Source organism: Hydra viridissima, unplaced genomic scaffold, assembly GCF_058129835.1.
Source record: "Hydra viridissima isolate aposymbiotic clone 2 unplaced genomic scaffold, HvirCarnegie_v1 scaffold_9, whole genome shotgun sequence".
NCBI classification, from domain to species: domain Eukaryota; kingdom Metazoa; phylum Cnidaria; class Hydrozoa; order Anthoathecata; family Hydridae; genus Hydra; species Hydra viridissima.
In genome coordinates, this window is record NW_028324308.1 from 1,052,501 (window position 1) to 1,067,913 (window position 15,413).

A 15,413-nucleotide genomic window follows, 5' to 3' on the forward strand; every position below is an offset into this window, starting at 1 on the left:
TTTGCTGTCCAAAACCTGAGTTTATATAAAGAGTACTTGATTTGTACGTAGTATATAGATATGTTAATAATTTGTTAATTATTAGATTTTAATTATTTTTAGACAAACTTCAATGCATATATACACATTTTATTAACAACTAGAGATATTTAAATAATAATATAAATATATGTATGTATATATGTATGTATATATGTATATATATATATATATATATATATATATATATATATATATATATATATATATCACTTAATTACTAATAACATTTTTTAGTTGAAAACTGGACATACCTGCTGGGTACTTTGTTCTTTCTGTTCTGCAATCCTGCGCTCAGTTAATCGAATTACTAATTCTTCATTTTTCCGAGCATAATCAGAAAGTGTCTTTTTTGTTTTAGTAAGCTGAGCTTCTGTTGATATGACTTGTTCATGTAGCTTTTTTATTTCATCATGGTACATTTGATTCTCCTGTTCAAGTTTATGAATATGTACATTTGTGTCCTTGTTAGTAATGGGCAGCGTCTAGAAATATTAAAATAGGTTGTTATTACATCTAGATTGTTATTATGTAATGGCTGTTAGATAAAATTGATCTTACTGCCTTATAAAGACATATTGATATATATTGAGTGAATTAACATATTTAAATTGCATCTGTAAAAAATATACTTTTCAAAAAAGAAAAAAATGCATATTTTCTTGTTTAATTAAAAAATTTCACTTCAGATATTATTGATATCTATTAAGAATTTTAATTGTTTAGACATGTAAACATATAATGACTAACATATAAACATATTATCAGGTGTTAGACTTGAATATAAACATATTCTCAGATGTTAATTAATGTTTGTATTGTTTTTTTCTTGTAAATGTATGTTTTTTTCTTGTTAATATATGTTATGTAAAAAAGTAAATAAATAAAAATAGTTTGAAAATTCATATTTTCTAGTTTATATGAAATAGCTTTTTTTTTTTTTTTTTTCTTTCAGATAAAGAAGAGAGGGAAGAGGAGAGAGAAAATCTCCTACTTTCTTTTGTTAAACAGTATTTATATATCCAAACATTTTGTTGTTATAGCTTTTGTAATTATACACATGCATAAGTATGTAAATGACTTAAAGTTTATATTCTATGTACATGTTTTTCATAACATACAATGTACACTACACATAATATGTACCACCTAGGTGTTAAAAAAAAGTAAAAATTTACCAAACTTAATTCATTGAGAAAAGCAAATGTACATTTCAAAGTTTTTAAGTGTTCAAAGATTTCTCTTTTGTTCAAAACAATGCCTAAGCCTGCTGACCCATCCACATATCCAGAAAGTAAAAACTCTAAATCATCGAAAATTTTATTGATGCTTTCAGAGTTTCTTCCATATGCAGACTTAAGTGATTTTGATGGTAAAGAACTACGATTAAAGCAAGAATTGGAATCTACAATATTATCACGAAAAATACTATCCATTTCTTCAAGTGCTTTTTCCAGCATAAAAGCTGCATCACCACCAACAGCTGACATCTTATTTGTATATATATTATTTTAGAAATAATGATTTGATAGCAAATATAAGCACTGTCAAGAAAATTTTGTTCCAAATGGTATAGAAAGTTAAAAGATTCAGTTACATTTTCCGGCTCATCTTTTCAATAACATAAAACCATTTCTGGTCTCAATCACTCGGACAGGATTCAGAACGTTTAGGCACTACTTACACTGTGATTATTAATTTTAATTAGGATCTATTGCCAAAAATGTTGCGCCTATAAAATCTCAAAATTGTTTTGTTCCCTCTCAAGTTTCTCATGTTAACGTTTTATCGCAAATTTCCTATTTATGACAACTTTTTTTAATTTTTATGTTTATAGAGAGTTTTTGTTTTTAATTATATATAAAGTGCAATATTTATTAGTAACGTTTGGAATTAAATATTAAGACATTATTTAACCATTGACATTCTCGGTTTGCCGATAGACAACTGTGAGTGTCAATGGTTCAAAAATTTTTTTAAAATGATCGCACTCATTGCAATGAAAGATGGTTACAATCATCGTGAATACCTATAAATGTATACACACTAATTTTGAATGCTTTATTTGCTTTTTTTTTCACTGGATGCGGAATGATGGATGCGGGAAGTTCGAACCACATAACTCAGTGGGATAGTTTTGTGGGCTGTTTAGAACTTACAATGAATAAGTTTTTATTTTAAAAAGAAAAAAAATTTCGCAATTCACTTTTTGTTAAGCTTGGTCATTTTTTCTTCACCAAATTCTTTTCATCACCGAATCCTTTTCCCTCAAATTGACGACCAAGTAACAAACCGTTCGAGTTTAATATGATAACACTTTAAATTCTGGTTTTCGGTTCTGCAAGTTTAAAATAGTTTTAACTTCTTACTTCAATGAAAACTCCCACATTTCACAGGTTGGTAAATTTTAACAATTTATTCGCACAAAATTTGAAGACATCCTATTTTTTTCTTCCGCACCTTTACTTTTTTCATTCTACTAAATATTTACATTTCATTTATAAATCAGCGCTGAGCAAATCACCCGTTTAGCCGTTCGTTGAATGCCTGTCATATCATGCGAGGGGATAGATTTTGTAATTTTAAACTGCGTAAACTTTCTCAAGTTGTTTTTTAGGGAAAATATTGTTAGAAAAATGAATCAGTTTTGCGGATTATTTTCTATTAATAAAATTTATTTTTTCAATGAACAACCTAAAGATTCTAGTATAGGGAATAAATATTAGTTGGAAACAAATTTTTATACACGACATTTTATTTCTTTAATATATAGATTATTTTTTATACAGCATTAGTAATAAAAGCAATAATATTAATGATAATAATGATAAAAACGATTAGCTGTTACATTTTCAGCAAAATTGCTTTGTGCAAAATGTATTTCATGACATTTTCATTTTGATAACAGCATTCCTGGTCCAACAAACTTCACTTTAAAACCACCTCTCGTTTGTTTCTTGCTCATCGTTTTTAAAACTCTGTTTATTTTTCATTTAATTAGAATGGGTCTGCCGGCTATTTCCTCCGCGTGGCATCACAAGAATGGCATTTACATTCCGCCACTGTGTTTCTATAAGCAAACTTTGTTACTTTTTCCCCGTTCAATTCATTTGGCGGACAGTCCAATGAAATTATCTTCACAGTTTCAGCAATAGCTTTACAGCACTGACAAATCGATTTAAAGTAAGGGTACTTGTGGTAATATGTCGTAGCGGATGGGCAATTTCCGCGGCAATAATGAAGCTCAACGGCTAAAAACATAGATACGATAATATGCTAAAAGCAAACTGGGAAGTAGCTTTAATTATTTTTTAAAATGATTTACCGTGATTTATGTTAAAAAAACTTACGGTTTTGATTTTTGCATCCACCTTCTTCAACAATGACATTTACTTTTTCTAGATTACAATGAATATTCATTCCATCCCACGGGCTTTGACTTTTGAGTGAGCCAATAACAAATATAAGACATATCAAAGATGTGACAAGTTCCATTCTATCAAATAAAGAAAACAGTAACAGATTAGGTAAGGAAATTTAGGAATGTGCGTTCGTAGGAAAAGTTTGTGATTTTTAATGGGAAAGTTGATAAAATTAAATAGCAAATATGACGTCATTAAAGATATAAACAATCAAAATTTATGATATGCTTTCAAAATTCAAGCTTTGCAAAATATTTTATTATACGCCACTATTTTATTCGTTTGTGATGAGCCTCTTTTTGAATTTAATGTAGTAAACTATCAGTTGGTGTTTTGGTGGACCTTAAGATGGTTCACCTAGAAAAGTAAAAGTCAATTTTTGGGCACAACACCGAACAGCTGGTCCAAAATTTTAAAGCGTCTGCGCAAGAATCTATATGAAGCCATAACGAGCTAGTCATTTAACGAACAAAGTTAAAAATGACATAATTTGAATAAAAATGGTTTATTGCAAATAACAGTTTTTAAAACTTGTATAAGCCGCAAACAATACCATCATCAATAAATAACGTTTATAATAAATACAACAACAGCAACAACAACAACACCACTACCAACAACACCAACAACAATACCAACACATTTTTTTTTTTCATTATTTTAAGTTTTATTTCTTTGCTATTTTAACTGCAAGGAGGCTTTTTGTTGAAAGCATGATACAAAATCAAACATGCTGTTCCAATGAGCTTATGTACATAAGAACTGTTTTTTTGAGGATTACAATTGTATGATATCTTTTACCTGAGATACAAACTGCATACCCGAACATCACAAAAGCTTTAATAATGCTATTTTGCAATACGTTGAAACTTATTGTCGCAAAAAGCGCGTTGTTAATCTCGAAAATATTTCCTGTAAATTTCTTACGCCATTTTTTTTTTTTTTTTGTGAAAAAAGTTGAGAGAACGGCAGACCAATCAAAAGCTGTAGATTTTATATTCATCCCGCGGTAAGATCCAAACAAAAAATTATTCACTCAGAAAATTAAATGTTTATTGATCGTCGATATTACAAAAAGAAAAGAAAGAAAATCCTTTCGTCAACACCAAACTACATTTAATCGAGATGCTTTTGCATGAAGTCAGCGCGTGTATTTAGTAAAAAAAAAAAGTTAACTAAGTCAAGTTTAAATTGATTAAAAAGCAACCCCCTGTTATAACTTGTACATATTCACGATATATTATCGATGTATTTTTAAGTTATGGAAAGAATGCGTGTAAACGAGCGTTTTTTTTTGTTTTTTTTTTTTACATAAATCTTTTACGTAAAATCTTATTATCGTTGTTTACTTAAAAAATTATTTGAGATCAAATTTTTAATCGTTTCCCGGTTTTTTTAAGCTTATTTGAACTTAAGCACTTGAACATCGAACAACAAAATTCCAAAAATCGCTTTAAGTAATTTAGAGTAAAAAAAATACTTTGTTACTGTTTATGTTTCTTTATGTTGCTCGTGTTTGGTAATGAGAAATTCAGCAGGAAAGTTCATTTTTAATTCTGGTTTCTTAAAATAATTTTAGAGGTTTTAGCGACTCTTTTTTTTCTGTAACAGTGAAGATTCTATTAATCTCACTACGAAATAGTAAGATTAATAAATTTATCTCTGTCAGATAATTATATCAAATAATTTAATAATGATATCAAATAATTTATATCTGCCTCTGTCTCAGTAAAAAAAGATGAAGATTTAACAATTTTCGACAACATTACGATCATTCCAGAACATCCGAACGCTTAATTTTTTTTCTTTTCCTCCAAAATTTTCAATCATAAAAAAATATCAAAAAACATCCTTGGTTTAATTTTTATTTAAAGTTTTTAATGATAAAAAATTTGGTTTAACTTTTTATTTCCTTCAAAATTCCTGCTTCGTAAAAATTTAAAAAAAAAATGTTTCAAAAACAAATTTTCTATTTCTTTTTATAAACTTTCAGAAGATGTCAATCCATTCATCTTTTCTATTTCTTTTTATAAACTTTCAGAAGATGACAATCCATTCATCTTTTCTATTTCTTTTTATAAACTTTCAGAAGATGTCAATCCATTCATCTTTTCTATTTCTTTTTATAAACTTTCAGAAGATGTCAATCCATTCATCTTTTCTATTTCTTTTTATAAACTTTCAGAAGATGACAATCCATTCATCTTTTCTATTTCTTTTTATAAACTTTCAGAAGATGACAATCCATTCATCTTTTCTATTTCTTTTTATAAACTTTCAGAAGATGACAATCCATTCATCTTTTCTATTTCTTTTTATAAACTTTCAGAAGATGACAATCCATTCATCTTTTCTATTTCTTTTTATAAACTTTCAGAAGATGTCAATCCATTCATCTTTTCTATTTCTTTTTATAAACTTTCAGAAGATGTCAATCCATTCATCTTTTCTATTTCTTTTTATAAACTTTCAGAAGATGTCAATCCATTCATCTTTTCTATTTCTTTTTATAAACTTTCAGAAGATGTCAATCCATTCATCTTTTCTATTTCTTTTTATAAACTTTCAGAAGATGTCAATCCATTCATCTTTTCTATTTCTTTTTATAAACTTTCAGAAGATGTCAATCCATTCATCTTTTCTATTTCTTTTTATAAACTTTCAGAAGATGTCAATCCATTCATCTTTTCTATTTCTTTTTATAAACTTTCAGAAGATGTCAATCCATTCATCTTTTCTATTTCTTTTTATAAACTTTCAGAAGATGACAATCCATTCATCTTTTCTATTTCTTTTTATAAACTTTCAGAAGATGACAATCCATTCATCTTTTCTATTTCTTTTTATAAACTTTCAGAAGATGACAATCCATTCATCTTTTCTATTTCTTTTTATAAACTTTCAGAAGATGTCAATCCATTCATCTTTTCTATTTCTTTTTATAAACTTTCAGAAGATGTCAATCCATTCATCTTTTCTATTTCTTTTTATAAACTTTCAGAAGATGACAATCCATTCATCTTTTCTATTTCTTTTTATAAACTTTCAGAAGATGACAATCCATTCATCTTTTCTATTTCTTTTTATAAACTTTCAGAAGATGACAATCCATTCATCTTTTCTATTTCTTTTTATAAACTTTCAGAAGATGTCAATCCATTCATCTTTTCTATTTCTTTTTATAAACTTTCAGAAGATGTCAATCCATTCATCTTTTCTATTTCTTTTTATAAACTTTCAGAAGATGTCAATCCATTCATCTTTTCTATTTCTTTTTATAAACTTTCAGAAGATGACAATCCATTCATCTTTTCTATTTCTTTTTATAAACTTTCAGAAGATGTCAATCCATTCATCTTTTCTATTTCTTTTTATAAACTTTCAGAAGATGTCAATCCATTCATCTTTTCTATTTCTTTTTATAAACTTTCAGAAGATGACAATCCATTCATCTTTTCTATTTCTTTTTATAAACTTTCAGAAGATGACAATCCATTCATCTTTTCTATTTCTTTTTATAAACTTTCAGAAGATGACAATCCATTCATCTTTTCTATTTCTTTTTATAAACTTTCAGAAGATGTCAATCCATTCATCTTTTCTATTTCTTTTTATAAACTTTCAGAAGATGTCAATCCATTCATCTTTTCTATTTCTTTTTATAAACTTTCAGAAGATGACAATCCATTCATCTTTTCTATTTCTTTTTATAAACTTTCAGAAGATGTCAATCCATTCATCTTTTCTATTTCTTTTTATAAACTTTCAGAAGATGTCAATCCATTCATCTTTTCTATTTCTTTTTATAGACTTTCAGAAGATGTCAATCCATTCATCTTTTCTATTTCTTTTTATAAACTTTCAGAAGATGTCAATCCATTCATCTTTTCTGTTTCTTTTTATAAACTTTCAGAAGATGTCAATCCATTCATCTTTTCTATTTCTTTTTATAGACTTTTACAAGAATTTGTAATAAATACACAAAGAATTTATTGTTTGAGACTATAAGATATAATTAACATTGCAAATCTCTAATTACTGTTATTATTAATGGTCTTTAGTAATCGCTATTGTTAATAACTATTATTATTACCATCATGACAACTAAATGAGAGATATATCACAAAAGTATTACTAAAATTTTAGTAATGTTTAACGGGAATCTTTGACTAAAAAATGTTTAAATCTTAATTTCATGATGAATCCTACAAATTTGATCAAAAAACCAAAAAATTCATTGTTTTAGAATAACGAGAACCAAATTGAACCAAAAAATTAGAAGAAGAAAACAATCGTTTATATTCTAACACGTGGGTTTATCTCAACTGCAAACTGGGGAAGTGTTCAAAACAAGCGGCTATTCCCAGACCCTTACAATAAGTCTGCGAAAAAAGTCTCTTTTTTTTAAATTATAAGTGACAAATTAAAAGGCCAAAAAGATAATCGTTTACTAATCCCCTAGGATTATGAATAAACTAGGATGAATATTTAAGATTTTTTTTAGGTTGAAGCTTGTGCACTTTAAATTTGTAGTTCAACGAGATGCATTTCAAATTTTCGATCCAACAGCATCACCGAAGATTCAAGTTGAAAGAATAAAAACTTAAAGGTCCAAAACCTGTTGAATTATTAATAAAACTTTCATTGAACCCTGGTTGGTCGGTTAGAACAAAACTCTTGAAAAAACTCTTGAAACTATGCCATTGTGTGAATTAAGGTAATTTAAATTTTAATCGAAAATTATTTTTTCTTTCAAAAAAAGAATTTAACAAGATGGCAATGTCATTCTCAAATGATTCAAATCATTCAAATGATTCAAATGATTCAAACGATCGAAGATTTACTTAAAAGTTTAGTAAAGTAAATTGAAATTTTTTTTCATCAAATATTTGAAATATTGATATTTAGATATTAATTTTAATTGTTAACAATTCATTCATTATAAAATGAACGAGAAATACGACGTGGGAAATCTCCTCACAACGATGGGATATCAAGTGCAAAAGTGCTTGGATATCAACTTCAAAGTAACATAATACTAATAAAACAAAAGACAAAAATGTGTTGAAGTACTCACTCAACTTATTATTGTTTTAAGCGTCAATTAAACTTGCCTGTACCATGCACGTCTTGTAACTTTGCATTCGTTTAAGTTCAATTTCCTGCATTTCAGTAAAAAGTTTTGTATAAAGATATGATAATAAATCGAAGATAAATCAATTTGGTAGAAATAATACATTTCAAATGTTAAAATTACGCATTCACAAAAGCACTCACTTGGGGTTGATCGGCTTACGTAGTGCGGAAATAAAGCAAGTTAAAAATAAAATTGTACGCACATAGTTTTGCTGTTGTCAATGCCGATATCGTGATTTATTTCGTCGTTTTCTGCTGTTGTTTTCTACGCAAACAGTTTGACGAATTTCAGCACTTTTTTTCTTATAGAGAAAGTGACACAGGACAACTTAATTGTTTAATACTTCATCAAAAGCAAAACGTGTTTTGGCTGTTTAACTCATTTTCGTCTTGTTGTTTTTAATAATCTGCTTGTTCGGATTTCACTAATTTAATTATCCTTCGATAAAACTATTTAATATTATCAATACAATTTTATTCAACATCAAAAAATCAAATCATTTGCGACTTTCCTATGATCATGCTTTTCGTGATTTTTTTTTTTTGTAACTTAGTTTCCATAGAAATCCCTGATTCTTATTTTCCAGGACAAAAAGTTTGAACTTTTTTAAGATTTTTCTTAGATTTCAAGGATTCCGGGATTCCAGATTATTTACAAAAAAATCTTTAGCGCAACATTTTATAACTTATAATCTTAAAACATTTTGACAGCTTCTGCAACTTGCTTCTAGAGAGGCGAGCAGAAGATATCTTAGTTTTTAGTGGCGCGATTTAAATAACCCAAGATATATATTTTAGTGACGATTATAAATTCTAATCGTGACGACTTTTTTTTTTTTTACTGCCGACGATTTTACGTGAAAGTTTAAGAAGTTTAAAATATATCTGTGTGAGATAAATCTTAAAAAAAAATTGTCATGGCAACTATTTTTATTTAAATGAAACATGAAAAAAAAAAAATTTGTCAATTCAAAAGTTTTACAAAATGTCTTTTATGCTTTCCTGATCTCTAATTTGCATTTTGTCTATGTATCCATAAATAAACTGAAGATTCAAATCGGAGAGAATTTTTAAGTAGCCTCGTTTCTATGTTATGTGGCTTAAACAAAACTAATTCCTGAAAAAAACTTTAAGCGAGCGATGTTAAAATAGTTACCTTAACATTTATAATAATAATAATTATTATTTTTGTTTTTTTAATTATTGTTTTACTATTTTTGTTATTAATTATTATTACAACTATCATTATTTCAAATTTTATTGCTCTTATCACCAATAACACACATTTAAAAGAAATATGTAAGGATTTAATATTGCGTATGTAGGACTCCCACCTGCTAACATTTTAGGATCTCATTAAAATTATGTAATCTTAAACAAATCCATTTAATGTATGAAAAGTTTCCTTTAAAGAACCGCAAATTAATCTTTTAAAATGATTAAGCTTTTAATTCAAAGCACGTGGAAAAATTAAATTTTTTAAACTTGTCTCTTAAAATGAAAAAACTAAAACCCTTACACTATACTTCAAGTCTCATGGTTGAACTAAAACCGACTTTAACACGAAACTCGGAAAATGTTCGGTGATTGTGAAAAACATTTTTATTTGGTCTTCGTTTAACCTTCTCGTTGTTTTTTCTTGGGGGAAAAAATTTTGAGAGCATGTTCGTAAGTTTATAACTCTCTCGTGAATCGTCACCTCTGATGACTTTATTCAAAATCACAGTTGATCAGATTTATTATTTTTTTTTTAATGATCAGACACTTTAAATTGACCCCCGAACTTCAGCTGAAACATACCCCCTAAAACTAAGTTATATCAATCAGTGCTGTGCATTTAAGTGACTTGCTCTATAGAGATTACATGAAATGCAATAAGTTTCCTGTTATTCAAGAAGCAGTTATCTTAAAGCCTTTCATTTATGTATATATATTCAATGCATACTTTAGTCTATAAGTTAAAGAATACGATACGGACGATGAGCACGCGTGATCAATTCGAATCGGAAAACAAAGACTATTAATCAACCATCATTCATAGTCCACACGATAGAAGCCTTGCGTGCACTCGACACAACTATTAAAACAGGTAGGTAAACTTTTTTTTACAAACCACTGCTGATTTTTACAAGTTACGGCACTCTTTGCTATCGTCATAGTTACCGTGTTAGTTGTTATTTGATTTTTAAAACCATGACTAAACAAATTTTAGAGTTTTTTGTTTAATCATTTGGTTTTCGCAGATGGAAAAATCAGAAAAAGAAAACATGATTGCAAAATGTTCATCCTAAGAAAGTAGCATTGCGAGGTTAGCAAGTTAAAATTCAATCCACATTTTTAATTATCGCTAAATTACATTAGCTGAGTTCAAATTATTATTTGCGTCAGAGAAAGATTCCAGTGCAGCAGTTACATGGAAATTATAGGCTTTTCTATAAATAGCGCAAAAAAACATTCAGCAAAGAAAAAATCAAACGAAGAAGATCTCCACACTAATCTTTTGAAATCCAATACTTAAACCATAACAGCAATAAAATATCCGCTACTTTTGAACCCCATGCTGCGTTTTAAATAATCCAGCATTTTTTTGCGGTGTATGTTTATTATAAACCTATCGCAACAAATCCTCATTAATTTTACGATGATGCTATAAAAAAAAACGAAAGAAGCTTTTAAATGCGGAGATTTTTAAAAAACGGACGCGTTTTTAATGATTTCTCGGATTTACTTCTTATTCGTTAACAAAAAGTGAAAAATTTTAATGTTTTGGAATGTTTTTCAGTGCAGCTATTCTTTAAAATTCTCTCTTTTTTTTAATTTAGATTTAATCATGGTGTACACAATTTATTTTCAATTTGTCTTACTTTCGATGATTAATTTGCACTTTTCTCGCACTGAAGGTGTGCCTAAACCCAGTTCTGAGTGTCATCCAATTTTATTTCCTGCTGTTCGCGTTGATGTTGCACCACGCTGCAAAGACGTGCGCATCGCAATGAATCAATGCATTGGGGCTTGCGAGTCTATGGACAAAAATCCGTTAGGTGAGGGACAAGCTGTTTGCCGATGTTGCCAACCAGTAGATTTTCATGAGAGAACTGTAGTTAAGGAAGTTGCGTGTGTGTCAAATGATCAAGCCGTAACGACACTAATGTCCATAAAAATTTACGAGCCAATAAGATGCGAGTGCAGAAATTGCCGGCCTTCATAAAAATGATAACAAGCAAATGTTTGAGCAAGTAATGAAACCAATTGGGTTTCTATCGAAATTTTATTCGAAAAAAATGTGGAAACGTTGTAAATGAAATTAAATCGTCAAGAATAAAGGAGAGGTTATCTGTTCAACAAAAAGTGTAGACAGAGTAATAAAATGTAGACAGTGCCATAAAACAGATCAAAGTTATGTAATGCCACAAAAATCTCCTTTTTTTATCACGCAGCTGCGTGTCTTTATGAAGTAAATTATCTTAACAGTTATTAATATCTCGTGAATATAACAACGGATATTAATATTCTTATCAGCCATGAGAAAATAATGTAAATATTTTTAAAAGTCAAAATATAAAAAAGAAATTTTGTTCAAGTTTATTTCAGTGTGAATGGTACATAATTAGTTATGTAAATGTCGTCATAATTTTTGATCAAGCCCATTTGGTATTTTGTACATAATAAATAACACGTGTGTTATCAAAATGGAGGAAAGTAGAAAGGTCTGAGCCTTTTAATCAAATGGTAGGAAAATTTCATTTCTTTCATAAATCAAAATCAACATTTATGAACAAATACAAAGCGCTCCTCACTCTAAAAGTATTTTGGACAATTTTTTCGGATCTTTTTTTTAATTCTTTGGTCTGGAGCACAGAAGTACTTTTGGTCCAGTAGGTACATAGGTACTTCTCGCTCACTCATCGATTACTTGGGACAAAATATAAGATAGAAGAAAACCATTACGGTATAATTTACTGAGAAATGCGGTAATTTTGTGCGAATCTGTACCTATTTAGAAGAAATAAAGATCATAACCAATAGCTTTACTTGTATAAGAAATGAAACAATTTTGTTATATTACACTTTGTTTAGACTTTAGATTCACCATACTCATGCAAATACATCTTCTTTCGTTTTATAAATCAGCATGAACAGCCAGATTTCGTTAAGGAATTATTTCTCTCACGTCAGATAATTTCTTAACGAAATCTAGCTGTTCTTGCTATACAAGTACAATATGCGTTCAAATATCAGTCTCAACCATATTGAATATGATAAATCCTGCAAACACAAAAAAAATGCTGATTGATTCTTAACACTGATCACTTGACATATGCATGCAAATTATAAGATCAAGGAGCATGTAAGTTATAAGATTGTCTTCAAAACTCGGACACTTCGCACGATAGAAGTTGAATATGAAATTTAAAACTAAGTAATTAAAATCATTAAACATTGAAAATTGATAATACATTTAAAAAATTGAAGGTTAAACGAGCCAATATTAATAGGAAAGTAAATTATATGAATGGTGTTCATCCACCTACTTGTGCTCATTATACTTTTAATATGACCATTAGAAGAAGTATACTAAAAGTGGTCAAGGAGCATGTGATTGATTTAACAATAGTGTGCTTGTTTACGATTTGTCTTTTGGTGGCAAGAAATTCTTTTATAGAAATATTTTACTGATGAAAAAATGATTTTACTGAATAGCGTTTTAAATTTCACTGAATGGCGTTAGGTACGATGTATTAACTTTACTGATTACGTAAAAAGATGATGCTAATTATTATAATTATTATACTCATGATGCTAATATTTTTATAGAATGGCAAAGAAAAATAGTGCTTTTTCTACTCAAAGTTTCATAGTTTTTTTTGTATGCAATTTCTAGCCTTTTTATAGGAGGAAGGGGAGGGGATATGCAAGTAAATCACTTTTTGTGAAACTGTTTATAACTTTTATACTGTAACACTTCGGTAGCACTTCGGTAGATGTTTGAATTTTTAATTTTTTCTTCAGGCAAAAAATTATCCTGGATTTAAAATTCAGCAAGTAGAGTATAAGAAAGTAATTTTGAATTTAATCAAATTTAATTTTGGAAATATCGATTCGCTGGGTATTAATGTAAAGAAATCAAAATATCTTTTGGTTGTGTTTTTTCCGATAAATGCTTTGTGCAATCCATTTATGTATGCAGTTTCTACAAACTCCTTCCATCATAAGAACGAAAGTGATACTGTTGTGTTTTAATTGGCCGTTGCCTTTTATAATGATAATTTAAAAATAAATCACGATGAATTTATTTGATTGACATCATTTATTTTTAAAACGTTTAACAATATTGTATTGAAAATAATTATGATACACGTGTGTAATAATATAATAATTTCAAAATATTTTTCTAAAAAATTTTAGTTAGTTAGTTAGTCTTTTCGTCTATTTACAGAGAAGCAATCTTTAGGATTCTCGAGGATTTAAACTATTTCATATATTTTTTGTAATACTTGATTACACCCAGAATCCACACTGTTTAATTCAAACTACACATTTATAATCAAACAATTTCAAAATGATTTGGATGCCATCATACTGCCTATATTGGTAATATATTTCATCATCAAAAAAGCATGAAGGAAGGAACCCATTAAATAAACGCGTAAGCAATCTTTCGTTTTTTTTTTAATGCGATCATCTTATTTATGCTTGTAAGGATTAAAGCGAAGAAACTGTAAAAAAGAAAGATAAAAATTGAAACCTAAGAACGAGGTAACAACAAACAAACAAACGGCAGCTAAAACGTGCTTTATAAGCTTTAGTATAAAACGCTGCAACGTTTTATATTAAAGCTTATAAAGCACGAAACTGATTTCTTGTTAGAGCTAAGTGCTTTTTTTTAGAAGTAATTTTTCTTGAAAGGATTACATATAGTATAAGCTTAGAGAAAACTAGTAATCTCTTACTGGTGTCATAATATTATAATAATTCATATATCATTATTAATATGCATCAAACTATTTGTGTTGTTACAAAATTTTTCTGTGGAGAATCTAAAGTGGCAGCAAAACGAAGAATACTTCGATTATCAATGCCTTCTAGCAATTTGGCATCCCTATTTTTTAAAAGCAATGAGAGCTGGAAAAAATGAGACTGAGAGCTCGAAAAAATACCCCAAGTTTCGATTAAATTTCCCCTAAAAACATCTCAAAAAAAATCTCCCTGTAAACAATAATTTTCCGGTCCTTAAGAATAAAATCAATAAACGAGGGCGGGAAAATTGATATGTTTTTAATCAAAATCAGAATTGCATTAATCGTCTACTCATTAATCAAAAGTTAAAATTTTTTTTTAACTTCATAAAGTTCTCTTTCATTTACGCCAACAATTTTAGATATTGAATACTTAGAGTCCTCCGGCGAATGTCTTGCAGTTTACCCATCCTCTCCGGGGAAGACCCAGTGGCATATGATTTTTATTTAATTACCTATTGTTCTTTTTGCATTAAGACTTTTTCAGAGCAACCATACTTGTAGTTTAGAAAAAGTCGTTGCAACTTGCCCCACATTGTTAAGAATTTTAATGCAACTAGATGAACGATCTTTCCTTTTTCTGACTTTACCTGTGATGAAAATACTGAAAGAGATTTTAGATTTTCCACCAGACTTTTAATGATATATTTGATCTTGAGTTGGCTTCAAGTTGTAAACTGAACTTAGAAATTTTCTTAGAAATATTCGTCCATTCGGAAACTGCTTCTAATTGTGTGACAACCAAATGAATTTGATGACCACATCACAATCCAGCGTTGACCTTTTTGATGATGAGGAT

General features: G+C 28.5%; 2 protein-coding genes across 2 annotated transcripts in view; both read right to left on the reverse strand.

Annotated features, from left to right (window-relative positions):
• LOC145185740 (liprin-beta-1-like) overlaps window positions 1-1,844 on the reverse strand; it is a 12,209-nt gene extending 10,365 nt beyond the window's left edge. Inside the window, exons 1-2 of the mRNA XM_090098286.1 lie at window positions 1,218-1,844; window positions 294-524 (exon numbers count right to left, since the gene is read on the reverse strand). Of these exons, the coding sequence (XP_089954412.1) occupies window positions 294-524; window positions 1,218-1,529 (543 nt within the window). The 5' untranslated portion in view covers window positions 1,530-1,844. The remainder of the gene's footprint in view (window positions 1-293; window positions 525-1,217) is intronic.
• Window positions 1,845-2,776: 932 nt separating this feature from the next.
• On the reverse strand, window positions 2,777-8,817 carry LOC145185475 (mucin-5AC-like). The gene is made up of 4 exons (XM_090098508.1): window positions 8,801-8,817; window positions 8,576-8,623; window positions 3,390-3,535; window positions 2,777-3,290 (listed from the first exon to the last, which is right to left on the reverse strand). Coding segments are annotated over exons 1-4 (432 nt in total). The 5' UTR covers window positions 8,803-8,817; the 3' UTR covers window positions 2,777-3,054.
• Window positions 8,818-15,413: the final 6,596 nt, after the last annotated feature.